The sequence below is a fragment of the Nerophis ophidion genome, linkage group LG24, assembly GCF_033978795.1.
Source record: "Nerophis ophidion isolate RoL-2023_Sa linkage group LG24, RoL_Noph_v1.0, whole genome shotgun sequence".
Taxonomy (NCBI): domain Eukaryota; kingdom Metazoa; phylum Chordata; class Actinopteri; order Syngnathiformes; family Syngnathidae; genus Nerophis; species Nerophis ophidion.
This window is the reverse complement of record NC_084634.1, coordinates 4,260,585-4,276,839: the sequence shown is the minus strand read 5'-3', so window position 1 is coordinate 4,276,839 and position 16,255 is coordinate 4,260,585. Positions and strand designations below refer to the sequence as shown.

Genomic DNA, 16,255 nt, shown 5'->3' with positions numbered 1-16,255 from the left:
AGCCTAGTCTATAAAATCCGCTACACTTCCCTGATACCGAAGTACATGTCAAACTACTTCCCTACCGCTTATTCCCTTTGGGGTCGCGGAGGGGGCTGGTGCCTATCTCAGTTGCAATCGGGCGATAGGCACCCTGGACAAGTCGCCACCTCATCGCAGGGCATGTCAAACTACTTCCAGAACGTAAATGACCGCCATGACCCCAACACCAGGGGGGCTCCACAAACCACGTCAAACCCAGATTCTGATCTAATAAAGGTCTTAACTCATTCTCCTTCTATGCCACAGGTGTAAAAGAAAGTGCATCTCTATCGTCCTTCAGAACCGCACTAAAACACCTCCAGGCAACTACAACCCTTGTCTAACACTCTCCCCCCTCCACACCCCACCCCCCCCCCGGATTGTAAATAATCAAATGTTGTTCTTATGCTTTCTGAACTCACTATGTCCACTACTCGCTGTACATATCCTACCAAGTCAGATCCACACTGTTTCGATGTCCACTTCTCTGACGATTCAATTGTGCTGATCTCAACCAAACCTAACCACAGCTCATAGCTCTCCCAATGCGCCCCTTTGTCCAGGCTTCATGGCTCTTACGAGGCCCTGAAGGGTGGCAACACCACGGAAGCCATGGAAGACTTTACCGGGGGCGTCACCGAGTTCTACGAGCTGAAGGAAGCGCCCAAAGAGCTCTACAAGATCATGAAGAAGGCCTTGGAAAGAGGATCCCTCATGGGCTGCTCCATCGACGTGAGTGTCCCAACCCGAAACTGTTCAGGAACGCAACCAAAAGACGCAATTCTGTTGTGTTTCGCAGTCCCTCGTCCCCGCTCGCTTCGAGACTCGGACTGCTACGGGCCTGGTGAAGGGTCACGCCTACTCGGTGACGGCGGTAGAAGAGGTAAGCGACTCAAATGGGAGCGAATGGACACACACGAGGATCAATACTCAGTTGTAATTTGTGCGGTAGTGTCGGCCCTCACAACACCGAGAGACCAAAGTGCGTCTGGTGCGTCTCAGAAACCCTTGGGGCCAAGTGGAGTGGAACGGACCGTGGAGCGACAAGTGAGTATCCCTGCATTCAAACCTCATGGTGACCCAAATGTGATTTGTCCCACATGGACCAGGCTCTGGGTAACAAGAACTGCAGTGTACATTTAGACTTATACTATGTCTTCAGTAATGCAGACGCTGTATCGATCCGTTGTGGTGAAGAAGGAGCTGAGCTCTCAATTTACCGGTCGATCTACGCTCCCGTCCTCACCTATGGTCATGAGCTTAGTAGGGTAATACCCGAAAGGACAAGATCACGGGTACAAGCGGCCGAAATGAGTTTCCTCCACCGGGTGGCGTGGGCTCTCCCTTAGAGATAGGGTGAGAATCTCTGTCATCCGGGGGGAACTCAAAGTAAAGCCGCTGCTTCTCCACACTGAGAGGGGCTAGATTTGGTCAGGATCCCACCCTAACGCCTCCCTAGGGAGGTGTTTAGGGCATGTCCGACCGGAAAGAGACCACAGGGAAGACCCAGGACACGTTGGGAAGATTATGTCTCCCGGCTGGCCTGGAAACGCCTCGGGATCCCCCGGGAGGCGCTAGACAAAGTGGCTGGGGAGAGGGAAGTCTGGGCTTCCCTGCTTAGGATGGATGGATGGATGGACTATGTATTCTTAACGTTGCCTGGTTTTCTTTCAGTTCGAAGGAATGGGCTGCGTTGTCCAGTGCAGAGAAGGAGAAGTTGCAACATCAGAGTGCTGAGGACGGAGAGTTCTGGTAACGCTGACATTGCAAGATACATTTGCCTATTACTCTCGAAGTAGGAAGGTCCTTGAATCTGGAGGGCTATGCAGTCGATCTCTAGTTCATCTGTCAGTCCTGTCCAATTATGCCTCGACAAGATAGTGATAGCTTTTTGGTAGCAAAGTCACACTATAAAGACAAACTACAGGAGTCAGACTTTGTCCCTGCAGGATGTCCTACGAGGACTTCAAAAAGAACTACACCAAGATCGAGATCTGCAACCTCACGCCTGACGCTTTAGAGGACGACAAGATTCACAAGTGGACCGTCTCTGTGAATGAGGGACGCTGGGTGAGAGGCTGCTCCGCTGGAGGTTGCAGGAACTATCCTGGTATGTCGCACCTCGCCACGAGTTTGAGAAAATACACAAGAATGCCGAGGGAGTATGGTGCCTCAAATGAAACCACCACAGGGGCAGCTGTGTGGCGGGTGAGACGTAGTCCGTGTAAGGCAGGTGTGGGCAATAAACATGACTGTTGCATGACTAGATTATTCATTTCCTTACGACAAAAATGTTTGGGTAATTAATGTGGACGGTGGATGGAGGCATAACGTACCATCCATCAATCTTCTTCCGCTTATCCGAGGTCGGGCCCTCTCTCCAGCCACTTCGTTCAGCTCCTCCCGGGGGATCCCGAGGCGTTCCCAAGCCAGCCAGGTGACAGAGTCTTCCCAACGTGTCCTGGGTCTTCCCCGTGGCCTCCTACCGGTCGGATATGCCCTAAACACCTCCCTAGGGAGGCGTTCGGGTGGCATCCTGACCAGATGCCCGAGCCACCTCATCAGGCTCCTCTCCATGTGGAGAAGCAACGGCTTTACTTTGAGCTCCCCCCGGATGACAGAGCTTCTCACCCTATCTCTAAGGGAGAGCCCCGCCATCCAGCTGAGGAAACTAATTTTGGCTGCTTGTACCCGTGATCTTGTCCTTTCGGTCATAACCCAAAGCTCATGATCAAAGGGAAGGATGGGAATGTAGATTGACCGGTAAATTGAGAGCTTTGCATTCCGGCTCAGCTCCTTCTTCACCACAACAGATCGATACATCGTCCACATTAATGAAGATGCCGCACCGATTCCTTAATGCTGAGTGCCAAGCAGGGAGGTAATGTCTCCCATTTTTATAGCCTTTGGTATGACTCGGCCGGGGTTTGAACTCACAACCTACCGATCTCAGGGCGGACACTCTAACCACTGGGCCACTGAGTAGGTAGCAGTGAAGTAGTAGTAGTAAAGGATTTGGGATCAGCCCCTCTCTTTCACACGAGCTGATATAAAACCCCAAAGTTGCTCAGTATCAGATCTTTGAAACAGTTGGCAGTAGTTCAACAGTTCAAGACTTACAGTAATCCAAAAATAGATTCGTAAATCCTACAGACTACTACGTCAAAGGTTTAGAAAACAGATTTGGAAAAGTTCTAGGGCTGTCCTGAAACCGTCGAAGATTCAACAGCTGAGTTTTATTTGATGATCGACCTCGAAGTCGAATCGTCGGATGTTAAACCCAAACCCTCTGTGAGAAGGAGGCGAGTTGATACCCGAAGACTGTGTTTCTTTCATAACTGTGCTAGAACACATTCATGTGACAGCACACCTAGGAACAAGATCCACAGATCCTCATCCGTTTATTTCTCTTCAAAGAACAACGCCATAGATTCGACGGATCATCGACCATAGGCATAACTTAACAAATCAGATTCGACTATGAAACTATGGTTAAAAACAGCCCTAAAAAGGTTCAAAGACTTACCAGGGAACCATAGTTTACCCAAGTCTAGAATTTGAGCAATTCCTGACAGCCCCCGTTGAAGCATACTGGTCATTTTCCTGTACCCTTGCAGACACTTTCTGGACCAACCCTCAGTACCGCCTTCGCTTGCTGGAGGAGGACGATGAGCCGGAAGACAACGAGGTTGGCTGCACCTTCGTGGTGGCGCTGATGCAGAAGAACAGACGGAAAGAGCGTAAGATGGGCGCCAACCTGTTCACTATCGGCTTTGCTATCTACGAGGTTAGTTTGTTACTGTTGTGGATTAAGCTGAATCAACCCTCTCATAGAGAAAGAGGTTCTTGTCAGGGGTTCTTCCTGTTAAAAGAACCTTGGCTCTCTATAATGTCTAGAGTTCTTGATAGGTAAAAGGGGAAAGAATCATAGATTTACCATTACCTGCGGTCTTGAACTCTGGGTAGTAACCAAGGTCAAGGCATGTAAATGCGGTCGCCCACGAATTTCTGGGTTTTCTCAAAGGCAAGGGTCAGGGGAAAGAACCATAGATTTACCATCACCTGCGGTCTTGAACTCCGGGTAGTAACCAAGGTCAAGGCATGTAAATGCGGTCGCCCAAGAGTTTCTGGGTTTTCTTTAAGGCAAGGGCCAGGGGAAACAACCATAGATTTACCATCATCTGCGGTCTTGATCTCTGGGTAGTAACCAAGGTCAAGGCATGTAAATGCGGTCGCCCAAGAGTTTTGGGGTTTTCTCTAAGGCAAGGGCAAGGGGAAAGAACCATAGATTTACCATCACCTGCGGTCTTGAACTCCGGGTAGTAACCAAGGTCATGGCATGTAAATGCGGTCGCCCAAGAGTTTCTGGGTTTTCTCTGGGTCGGAGGAAAGAACCATAGATTTACCATCACCTGCGGTCTTGAACTCTGGGTAGTAACCAAGGACAAATCATGTAAATGCGGTCGCCCAAGAGTTTCTGGGTTTTCTCTAAGGCAAGGGCCAGGGGAAAGAACCATAGATTTACCATCACATGCGGTCTTGAACTCTGGGTATTAACCAAGGTCAAGGCATGTAAATGCGGTCGCCCAAGAGTTTCTGGGTTTTCTCTAAGGCAAGGGCCAAAGGAAAGAGTCATAGATTTACCATCACCTGCGGTCTTGAATTCCGGGTAGTAACCAAGGTCAAGGCATGTAAATGCGGTCGCCCAAGAGTTTCTGGGTTTTCTTTAAGGCAAGGGCCAGGGGAAAGAACCATAGATTTACCATCACCTGTGGTCTTCAACTCTGGGTAGTAACCAAGGTCAAGGCAAGTAAATGCGGTCGCCCAAGAGTTTCCGGGTTTTCTCTAAGACAAGGGCCAGGGGAAAAAATCATAGATTTACCATCATCTGCGGCCTTGAACTCCGGGTAGTAACCAAGGTCAAGGCATGTAAATGTGGTCGCCCAAGAGTTTCTGGGTTTTCTCTAAGACAAGGGCCAGGGGAAAGAACCATAGATTTACCATCACATGCGGTCTTGATCTCTGGGTAGTAACCAAGGTCAAGGCATGTAAATGCGGTCGCCCAAGAGTTTTTGGGTTTTCTCTAAGGCAAGGGCCAAGGGAAAGAGTCATAGATTTACTATCACCTGCGGTCTTGAACTCCAGGTAGTAACCAAGGTCATGGCATGTAAATGCGGTCGCCCAAGAGTTTCTGGGTTTTCTCTGGGTCGGAGGAAAGAACCATAGATTTACCATCACCTGCGGTCTTGAACTCTGGGTAGTAACCAAGGACAAGGCATGTAAATGCGGTCGCCCAAGAGTTTGTGGGTTTTCTCTAAGGCAAGGGCCAGGGGAAAGAACCATAGGGGCGGTCTTGAACTCCGGGTAGTAACCAAGGTCAAGGCATGTAAATGCGGTCGCCCAAGAGTTTTTGGGTTTTCTCTAAGGCAAGAGCCAGGGGAAAGAACCATAGATTTACCATCACATGCGGTCTTGAACTCTGGGTAGTAACCAAGGTCAAGGCATGTAAATGCGGTCGGCCAAGAGTTTCCGGGTTTTCTCTAAGGCAAGGCCCAGGGAAAAGAACCATAGATTTACCATCACCTGGGGTCTTGAACTCTGGGTAGTAACCAAGGTCAAGGCATGTAAATGCGGTCGCCCAAGAGTTTCTGGGTTTTCTCTAAGGCAAGGGCCATAAGCTACATTTGTCCAAGTGCCAGATTTGTTTTGTTTGGGTAATAAAACTGACTGATGTTCCACATGGATTGGTTCCAGCTCCAAGAACCATCAGGATGCCTGTCGCCAGTTCACTGCTGCTACACAGGAAGCTAAATAAAAAGTCAACTAGAGTTGGGGTTGCTCACTCTCAAGAAAGCGTTTTGGTAGATAACTGCAAGTCAGGGGTTCGAAGTGCTACAAGAGGATCAAAACGACGTCAGGAGGGCAGGCGTAGTAACTATGGTCTATCATAATGAAGAACTTTCCATTCTATGGAATGGAGAGTTCTGTCTGGTTGGATGTGGACCGTGGTTGACATTCCCTGCTCCAGAATGAAGGAATAAGACTAGAGCCTAGAAAAATACCCTTGGTCACTTAATTCTGGAACATTCCTAAGATTATAAAGGGCCTTTCTGCAGATCCCAAAAGTTACCGGTCTGCTCTGTCTGTCTACAGGTGCCCAAGGAGGTAAGGACGTCCTCCAGGACCAGACCATGCCAGCCTCTTTGACTGGTTTTGGTTGGCCAGAGTCTAAGAGGAGATTCTCCACCCTCTTTCAGATGCACGGCAACAAGCAGCATATGACCAAGGACTTTTTCCTCTACACATCGTCCAAAGCCCGCTGCAAGTCCTACATCAACCTACGGGAGGTCACCCAACGCTTCCGGCTGAGTCCTGGCGAGTACGTCATCGTTCCCTCCACCTACGAGCCGCATCAGGAGGGCGAGTTCATCCTGCGGGTCTTCTCCGAAAAGAAGAACACCTCAGAGTGAGTGGGTGGTGGGAGTCTGGGTGGTGTCAGGGGTGGTGGGAGTCTGGGTGGGTTCAGGGGTGGTGGCAGTCTGTGGGCTTCAGGGGTGGTGGGAGTCTGGGTGGGCTTCAGGTGTGGTGGGAGTCTGGGTGGGTTCAGGGGTGGTGGCAGTCTGGGTGGGCTTCAGGGGTGGTGGGAGTCTGGGTGAGTTCAGGGGTGGTGGGAGTCTGGGTGGGTTCAGGGGTGGTGGGAGTCTGGGTGGGTTCAGGGGTGGTGGGAGTCTGGGTGGGCTTCAGGGGTGGTGGGAGTCTGGGTGGGTTCAGGGGTGGTGGCAGTCTGGGTGGGCTTCAGGGGTGGTGGGAGTCTGGGTGAGTTCAGGGGTGGTGGGAGTCTGGGTGGGTTCAGGGGTGAAGGGAGTCTGGGTGGGTTCAGGGGTGGTGGGAGTCTGGGTGGGCTTCATGGGTGGTGGAAGTCTGGGTGAGTTCAGGGGTGGTGGCAGTCTGGGTGGGCTTCAGGGGTGGTGGGAGTCTGGGTGAGTTCAGGGGTGGTGGCAGTCTGGGTGGTTTCAGGGGTGGTGGCAGTCTGGGTGGGCTTCAGGGGTGGTGGGAGTCTGGGTGAGTTCAGGGGTGGTGGGAGTCTGGGTGGGTTCAGGGGTGGTGGGAGTCTGGGTGGGCTTCAGGGGTGGTGGAAGTCTGGGTGAGTTCAGGGGTGGTGGGAGTCTGGGTGGCTTCAGGGGTGGTGGGAGTCTGGGTGGGCTTCAGGGGTGGTGGGAGTCTGGGTGGCGTCAGGGGTGGTGGGAGTCTGGGTGGGCTTCAGGGGTGGTGGGAGTCTGGGTGGGCTTCAGGGGTGGTGGGAGTCTGGGTGAGTTCAGGGGTGGTGGGAGTCTGGGTGAGTTCAGGAGTGGTGGGAGTCTGGGGGGGGTTAAGGGGGGTCCAGGAGGGAAGGGTTGGTTCCACACCATATTTGCACTTATTGTGTGAATGCTCCAAAACATTCAACGTAAAAATGTTCAGCCTATTTGAGCTTTCCCTTGACAAATTCCAAAAATTTCACAGATTTCCCAGAATTCTGTGTTTCCCCATTTAAAATGAATTGGCCATTTTTCAAACTTCCACCATTGCCACATTTTCCAAGCTATTAAAAAATATTCCACCCTCATCCTGGAAATTCAAACTATCATTTTGTCAATTTAAAAAAATTCCAGGAATTCCAAATTTTCCAAACCCTATTTTCTGTCGACTACTCCTCCCACATTTGTCAACCCTCTTTTACCATTCCACCGTCAAAACATTCCTCCTAATTAGGACAAAAAAAAACAAAGTTGTTTTCCGAACCGGAAACATTTTCCGGTTTTCTCGAATTTCCAGGAATTCCGCGACATTATTTCTTAATTCAACATGTTTACGACTTCATCATTTCTTGACCGATTTGAAAAATTCCAATACCCACCATTTCAACTCATTCAGACCATTTAAGTTTGTTTTTTTACTATTTTCCAAAAATTCCGGCTTTTCCCGAAATGTTTGGAAATTCCCATTGAACTGATCGGGACATTCTTCAAAGTTCCACACTTCCCACATTTTTCATCCCATTCCACCGTAAAACTGTTCAGCCTATTCGAGCTTTCCCTCGACAAATTCCCCTCCAAAAATCCCAGATTTCCCCATTTAAAATTTTAATTTTTTTGTCCTAATTAGGTTCCAAACCAAATTCCGGTTTCCCTGGATATTCAAACTCTTCAACATTCGAACTATACTTACATTATTGGAGCATTCACACGCCTTCAGGAACTGCCTTCATCTAGTACTTCCTGTATGCAAATGTCCCGGTCTACTTCCTGTGTGTCTTTGTGCTGGGCGGGGGTTTCTTGATCACCCCCACCAAGAACGAACCATTTTAACGGAGATTTGATTTGTAGAGCCGGAAGAAAGCGGCCCCAGTTCGAGGCTGTTATGGAATCTTTTTTAGGACAAGCCACTCCAGACTGGGGCGAGCTGCGGTAAACTTTCCCAAAAATTGTTCATTGCCTCTTCGACGCACGAGCCACCCTGCCCCCTGCTGGCCCGGAGGACCCGATGGACGGAGCAGGACCCGGATGGGAGCCACGGACGGCATTTTCTCGACCTGAATATTCACCTTTTCTCATTTATACTCATTTTTGTTAAGGTTATAATGATAGTAGGCTCAGCTGTGGTTTGGGTCCAGTCCGCATGTTGTGGTCACCATGGTGACCGCTCTTTATTCGTCTTCTCTCAGGGAGATAGAGAACAGGATTGAGGCCGACCATCCTGTGGTGAGTCTCTTCTTTCCAACAACACCCGCATTGTCCAAACTACTCTACACTCAGTTTTTCCTCAGTTTTACTTATTGCAAATAAATCAAAAATATTATATATAAAAATATAATATATCAGTATATATTATATACTGTATAAATAATATGTAAATATTACATATATGTTATATTTTATATTGCTATTATGGTACATTTTTTTGTCTACTTACTACCCTTTCCATCCTTTGTAACTGAGCTATTGTGTGGAACAATTTCCCTTGTGGATCAATAAAGTTTTGTCCAAGTCTAAGACTAAAATTCATGAAATTAAATTAAGTACATTAAAATAAAATTAAAATTAATTAAATTAAATATGACTCGATTAGATCGAGTCAATGGAATCAAACTGAGTAGCATTAAATACAACTAAAAATAGATTAAAATTAAGCGATAACACTGATGGAAATAAAATTAAACCGAGCGGGTTTAAATAAAACTAAAAAAACTTTTTAAAAAATTGTTACAAAAATAAAACTAAAATCAATTCAACTAAGATTGAATTGATTAGATAAACGGAGTAAATTGAATTACAATAAAACCGCGTTCAGGAAGTGAAATCAAGATTCAATTGATTACATTAATTAAATCCAACCAAGTAGAATCAAATGCAACTGAAGTGAATGGAACTAAATAAAACTAAAATCGATTAAATGCGATCCGCAAAACAGTGCATACGTAATGGTGTCATTTGTTGATAAAATTGTTTTAAGTACACCTCTGTATAACGTTGTATACTTAACATATATAAATAGTATAATTTGTTGATAAAATTGTTATAAGTACACCTCTGCAAAACTGTTTACTTATTATTATTTATAAATAGTATCATTTGTCGATAAAATTGTTATAAGTACACCTCTGCATAAGAGTGTATACTTATTGATATTTATAAATAGTATCAGTTGTCGATAAAATTTTTACAAGTACATTGTATCCTTACTAGCATTTACAAATAGTATCATTTTTCGATAAAATTGTTATAAGTACACCTCTGCATAAGAGTGTATACTTATTATTTATAAATAGTATCAGTTGTCGATAACATTTTTACAAGTACATTGTATCCTTACTAGCATTTACAAATAGTATCATTTGTCGATAAAATTGTTATAAGTACAACTCTGCATAAGAGTGTATACTTATTATTTATAAATAGTATCAGTTGTCGATAACATTTTTACAAGTACATTGTATCCTTACTAGCATTTACAAATAGTATCATTTGTCGATAAAATTGTTATAAGTACACCTCTGCATAAGAGTGTATACTTATTAATATTTATAAATAGTATCAGTTGTCGATAAAATTTTTACAAGTACATTGTATCCTTACTAGCATTTACAAATAGTATCATTTGTCGATAAAATTGTTATAAGTACACCTCTGCATAACATTGTATACTTACTAATATTTATAAATAGTATCAGTTGTCGATAAAATTTTTACAAGTACATTGTATCCTTACTAGCATTTACAAATAGTATCATTTGTCGATAAAATTGTTATAAGTACACCTCTGCATAAGAGTGTATACTTATTATTTATAAATAGTATCAGTTGTCGATAAAATTTTTACAAGTACATTGTATCCTTACTAGCATTTACAAATAGTATCATTTGTCGATAAAATTGTTATAAGTACACCTCTGCATAAGAGTGTATACTTATTATTTATAAATAGTATCAGTTGTCGATAAAATTTTTACAAGTACATTGTATCCTTACTAGCATTTACAAATAGTATCATTTGCCGATAAAATTGTTATAAGTACACCTCTGCATAAGAGTGTATACTTATTAATATTTATAAATAGTATCAGTTGTCGATAAAATTTTTATAAGTACATTGTGTCCTTACTAGCATTTACAAATAGTATCATTTGCCGATAAAATTGTTATAAGTACACCTCTGCATAACATTGTATACTTACTAATATTTATAAATAGTATCAGTTGTCGATAAAATTTTTACAAGTACATTGTATCCTTACTAGCATTTACAAATAGTATCATTTGTCGATAAAATTGTTATAAGTACACCTCTGCATAAGAGTGTATACTTATTAATATTTATAAATAGTATCAGTTGTCGATAAAATTTTTACAAATACATTGTATCCTTACTAGCATTTACAAATAGTATCATTTGTCGATAAAATTGTTATAAGTACACCTCTGCATAAGAGTGTATACTTATTAATATTTATAAATAGTATCAGTTGTCGATAAAATTTTTACAAGTACATTGTATCCTTACTAGCATTTACAAATAGTATCATTTGCCAATAAAATTGTTATAAGTACACCTCTGCATAACATTGTATACTTATTAATATTTATAAATAGTATCAGTTGTCGATAAAATTTTTACAAGTACATTGCATCCTTACTAGCATTTACAAATAGTATCATTTGTCGATAAAATTGTTATAAGTACACCTCTGCATAAGAGTGTATACTTATTAATATTTATAAATAGTATTGTTTTTTGATCAAATTGTTATACTTACTAGCATTTATAAATAGCATCATTTGTCAATAAAATTGTTGTAAGTACACCTCTGCATAACAGGGTATCCTATATATATATATATACATACATATATATAATTCTTATTTTTTGACCGACTTGAACAATTTTAATACTGAAAAATAGAATTAAATAAATAATAAAACACTGAAATTGGTCGGCAACCAAGAAGTCAGTAGCACGCTATATAAAACTCTTTAACTTACAGAAATAAAAAAATGTTTTCATGAAAATGAGGATTAACGGCTACAAAGAGCATGTTTCGTTGTGCGGGGTTTGAAGCATAATACCGCATGATACTGATAAAGCGTGTTCCCCGGCCCCAGCACTTGAGAAGAACTGATTTAGCGTTTATTGGATGCGGCGTGTTTAGCTTGCGCGGATGTTTCGAGTGCACACCTTCTCACCGACTCCATGTCCACATGTTGCTGGCGACGCCGGCCGCCGCCCTTGGCTCCGACTGCGTGACTCCGCGAACCCTCAGCCGGCGCCGGCCTCGGCGGGCGAGGAGAGCGACGAGGACCAGCAGTTCAGGACCATCTTTCAGGAGATAGCCGGGGATGTGAGTAAAAAAAGGGTGTTTTCAGGACGCACTTAATGACTTCAAGGCACCTTTCCACCCGGCAGGATATGGAGATCGCAGCCAACGAACTCAGGAACGTCCTCAACAGAGTGACCACCAAGCGTGAGTCGGGTTCAGGTAACGTCTTCTGTCCGTCGCGGGTGTGAAGGTGAGCTAGAAGCACGATTGAAGCCCCTCTACCTCCTCCAGACAAGAGCCTGACGACAGAAGGCTTCAGCCTGGAGAGCTGCCGGAGCATGATAGCTCTGATGGACGTATCCTTTGTATCGAGTGAACGCTGGGGACTCGAACCCCCCACCGGCAGAGAGGCTCGTCTTTTCCCCGCTGTGAGCGAATTGGGGTCGGTTTGGTGTCGTCTCTGACCGGCTTCCCTTACCTAATGGAAGACGTCGGTGGACCTGGTGAGGTCTGCACAGGTGCCGACTTCTAACCCTTTCCACAAAGTCCTGTCTTGGCTGTGTTCTGGTGCGGACCTTCTCGTGGTGTCACTGATATGTCCAACAAAGGTGCTGTCAAATCTAAAGATGGTTGTGGGGTATTAAGATGGGGACTGTTGCGTTTGCCCAGTATTCTCTCTCAGGGAATTAAAGTCACTGGTCAATCCCAAGTTCTTTTGATGAGTAAAAAGGACCCTCAAGACAGAATAGGAATATTATCAAGTTTTACTGACCCACACACCTCCTGGTCCTGGAGGAGCACAGGTCCTGGAGGGGTGGGAGTTTGCAGCCAATCACCTTCTCAGGAGCACGTACCATGCGCTGCAGTCGATGCTTATCCCGGACTGTGGTGCCGGGGAGGTGAGGATGGACTCGATGATGGCTGAATAAAACTGCACCAGCATGTTGGTCGGCACCTTAAGTTTTCTCAGCTGCCGCCGGAAGTACATCCTCTGCTGGGCCTTTCTGATGAGGGAGCAGATGGTCGGCTCCCAATTGAGGTCTTGGGTGATGGTGGTGCCCAAGAAACGGAAGGAGTCCACAATGTAGACGGGGGTGGGAGAGTCAATCTGGGGCGAGGGGTGATGGTGGGGCTGTGACTTTCGATTTGCTTGGCTAATTCTTGTTTAAGACAACACAGCCTTATTAAAGGAAATGGGTGGGGTGCCATCTCCGGGTCGGGGGAGTAGACCCTGCCCCAAGTGGAGGAGTTCAAGTACCTTGGAGTCTTGTTCACGAGTGAGGGAAGAGTGGATTGTGAAATCGGTGGGACTGTGACTTTCGATTTGCTTGGCTAATTCTCGTTCAAGACAACACAGCCTTATTAAAAGGAAAAGGGTGGAGTGCCATCTCCGGGTCGGGGAGTAGATCCTGCCCCAAGTGGAGGAGTTCAAGTACCTCAGAGTCTTGTTCACGAGTGAGGGAAGAGTGGATTGTGAAATCGGTGGGACTGTGACTTTCGATTTGCTTGGCTAATTCTCGTTCAAGACAACACAGCCTTATTAAAGGAAAAGGGTGGAGTGCCATCTCCGGGTCGGGGAGTAGACCCTGCCCCAAGTGGAGGAGTTCAAGTACCTCGGAGTCTTGTTCACGAGTGAGGGAAGAGTGGATTGTGAAATCGGTGCGGCGTCGTCAGTAATGCGGACGCTGTATCGATCCGTTGGGGTGAAGAAGGAGCTGAGCCGGAAGGCAAAGCTGCCAATTTACTGTGACTTTCGATTTGCTTGGCTAATTCTTGTTTAAGACAACACAGCCTTATTAAAGGAAAAGGGTGGAGTGCCATCTCCGGGTCGGGGGAGTAGACCCTGCCCCAAGTGGAGGAGTTCAAGTACCTCGGAGTCTTGTTCACGGGTGAGGGAAGAGTGGGTTGTGAAATCGGTGCGGCGTCGTCAGTAATGCGGACGCTGTATCGATCCGTTGGGGTGAAGAAGGAGCTGAGCCGGAAGGCAAAGCTCTCAATTTACCGCTCGATCTACGTTCCCATCCTCACCTATGGTCATGAGCTTTGGGTTATGACCGAAAAGGACAAGATCACGGGTACAAGCGGCCCAAATGAGCTTCCAGGTCTCTCCCTTAGAAATAGGGTGAGAAGCTCTGCCATCCGGGAGGAACTCAAAGTAAAGCCGCTGCTCCTTCACATCGAGAGGAGCCAGATGAGGTGGTTCGGACATCTGGTCAGGATGCCACCCGAACGCCTCCATAGGGATGTGTTTAGGGCACGTTCGACCGGTAGGAGACCACGGGGAAGACCCAGGACCCGTTGGGAAGACTAGGTCTCCCAGATGGCCAGGGAACGCCTCGGAATCCCCAGAATGAGTTGGACGAAGTGGCTGGGGAGAGGAAAGTCCGGGCTTCCCTGCTTAGGCTGCTGTCCTCTCGAGCCGACCTAGGATAAGCGGAAGAAGATGGATGGACAGAAGGGCGATATAAAGAAATGCTGACTGACTTTGGCAACAAATTTCTCACTTTAGATATATTTCTCAGGTGATGAAAACAGTTTTTGGTCAGTGGCCACCTAAAGACATGGCCTGATCAAACACAACCCCAAGGCTGGTTTCAACAGAGTCCAGGAACTTGATCTGCCGTTTCTCTTCTTTTTCTTCTATGTCCCACTCTCCTTTGTGGAGGGAGTCCGGTCCGATCCGGTGGCCATGTACTGCTCGCCTGTGTATCGGCTGGGGACATCTCTGCGCTGCTGATCAGCCTCCTCTTGGGATGGTTTCCTGCTGGCTCCGCTGTGAACGGGACTCTCGCTGCTGTGTTGGATCCGCTCTGGACTGGACTCTCGCGACTGTGTTGGATCCATTGTGGATTGAACTTTCACAGTATCATGTTCTCATAGTCATTATTGTCACCGATGTCCAACTGGGTGTGAGTTTTCCTTGCCCTTATGTGGGCCTACCGAGGATGTCGTAGTGGTTTGTGCAGCCCTTTGAGACACTAGTGATTTAGGGCTATATAAGTAAACATTGATTGATTGATTGATAAAAACATTGAAACCCTGAATCGATAAAGGGAATAGAAATGATAGGCCTGGGAATGCCTTGGGATCCCCCGGGAAGAGCTGGACGAACTGGTTGGGGAGAAGGAAGTCTGGGCTTCCCTGCTTAGTTGGCTGCCCCCACGACCCCACCTCGGTTAGGTGGAAAAAGATGGATGGATGGACGGCCTTATTAAGTATCAATCAATCAATGTTTACTTATATAGCCCTAAATCACTAGTGTCTCAAAGGGCTGCACAAACCACCACGACATCCTCGGTAGGCCCACATAAGGGCAAGGAAAACTCACACCCAGTGGGACGTCGGTGACAATGATGACTATGAGAACCTTGGAGAGGAGGAAAGCAATGGATGTCGAGCGGATCTAACATGATACTGTGAAAGTTCAATCCACAATGGATACAACACAGTCGCGAGAGTCCAGTCCAAAGAGGATCCAAGACACAGCAGCGAGAGTCCCGTTCACAGCGGAGCCAGCAGGAAACCATCCCAAGCGTAGGCGGACCAGCAGCGCAGAGATGTCCCCAGCCGATACACAGGCAAGCAGTACATGGCCACCGGATCGGACCGGACCGGACCCCCTCCACAAGGGAGAGTGGGACATAGAAGAAAAAGAAAAGAAACGGCAGATCAACTGGTCTAAAAAGGGAGTCTATTTAAAGGCTAGAGTATACAAATGAGTTTTAAGGTGAGACTTAAATGCTTCTACTGAGGTGGCATCGCGAACTGTTACCGGGAGGGCATTCCAGAGTACTGGAGCCCGAACGGAAAATGCTCTATAGCCCGCAGACTTTTTTTGGGCTTTGGGAATCACTAATAAGCCGGAATCCTTTGAACGCAGATTTCTTGCCGGGACATATGGTACAATACAATCGGCAAGATAAGATGGAGCTAGACCGTGTAGTATTTTATACGTAAGTAGTAAAACCTTAAAGTCACATCTTAAGTGCACAGGAAGCCAGTGCAGGTGAGCCAGTACAGGTATATATGTATGTATATATGTATATAAAGGTATATACAGTATAGGTATATATGTATGTATATATGTATATAAAGGTATATACAGTATAGGTATATATGTATGTATATATGTATATAAAGGTATATACAGTACAGGCGTAATGTGATCAAACTTTCTTGTTCTTGTCAAAAGTCTAGCAGCCGCATTTTGTACCAACTGTAATCTTTTAATGCTAGACATGGGGAGACCCGAAAATAATACGTTACAGTAGTCGAGGCGAGACGTAACAAACGCATGGATAATGATCTCAGCGTCTTTAGTGGACAGAATGGAGCGAATTTTAGCGATATTACGGAGATGAAAGAAGGCCGTTTTAGTAACGCTTTTAATGTGTGCCTCAAAGGAGAGAGTTGGGTGGAAGATAATACCCAGATTCTTTA

The 16,255-nt window shown here is 45.8% G+C and overlaps 1 protein-coding gene across 1 annotated transcript in view; it reads left to right on the top strand.

The window, feature by feature from the left end:
• capn3a (calpain 3a, (p94)) overlaps positions 1–16,255 on the top strand; it is a 35,469-nt gene that overhangs the window by 13,661 nt on the left and 5,553 nt on the right. The window contains exons 5-16 of the mRNA XM_061885947.1: positions 585–753; positions 821–904; positions 974–1,068; positions 1,696–1,773; positions 1,971–2,131; positions 3,639–3,808; positions 6,175–6,186; positions 6,279–6,487; positions 8,726–8,762; positions 11,819–11,911; positions 11,962–12,019; positions 12,107–12,171. Of these exons, the coding sequence (XP_061741931.1) occupies positions 585–753; positions 821–904; positions 974–1,068; positions 1,696–1,773; positions 1,971–2,131; positions 3,639–3,808; positions 6,175–6,186; positions 6,279–6,487; positions 8,726–8,762; positions 11,819–11,911; positions 11,962–12,019; positions 12,107–12,171 (1,231 nt within the window). The remainder of the gene's footprint in view (positions 1–584; positions 754–820; positions 905–973; positions 1,069–1,695; positions 1,774–1,970; positions 2,132–3,638; positions 3,809–6,174; positions 6,187–6,278; positions 6,488–8,725; positions 8,763–11,818; positions 11,912–11,961; positions 12,020–12,106; positions 12,172–16,255) is intronic.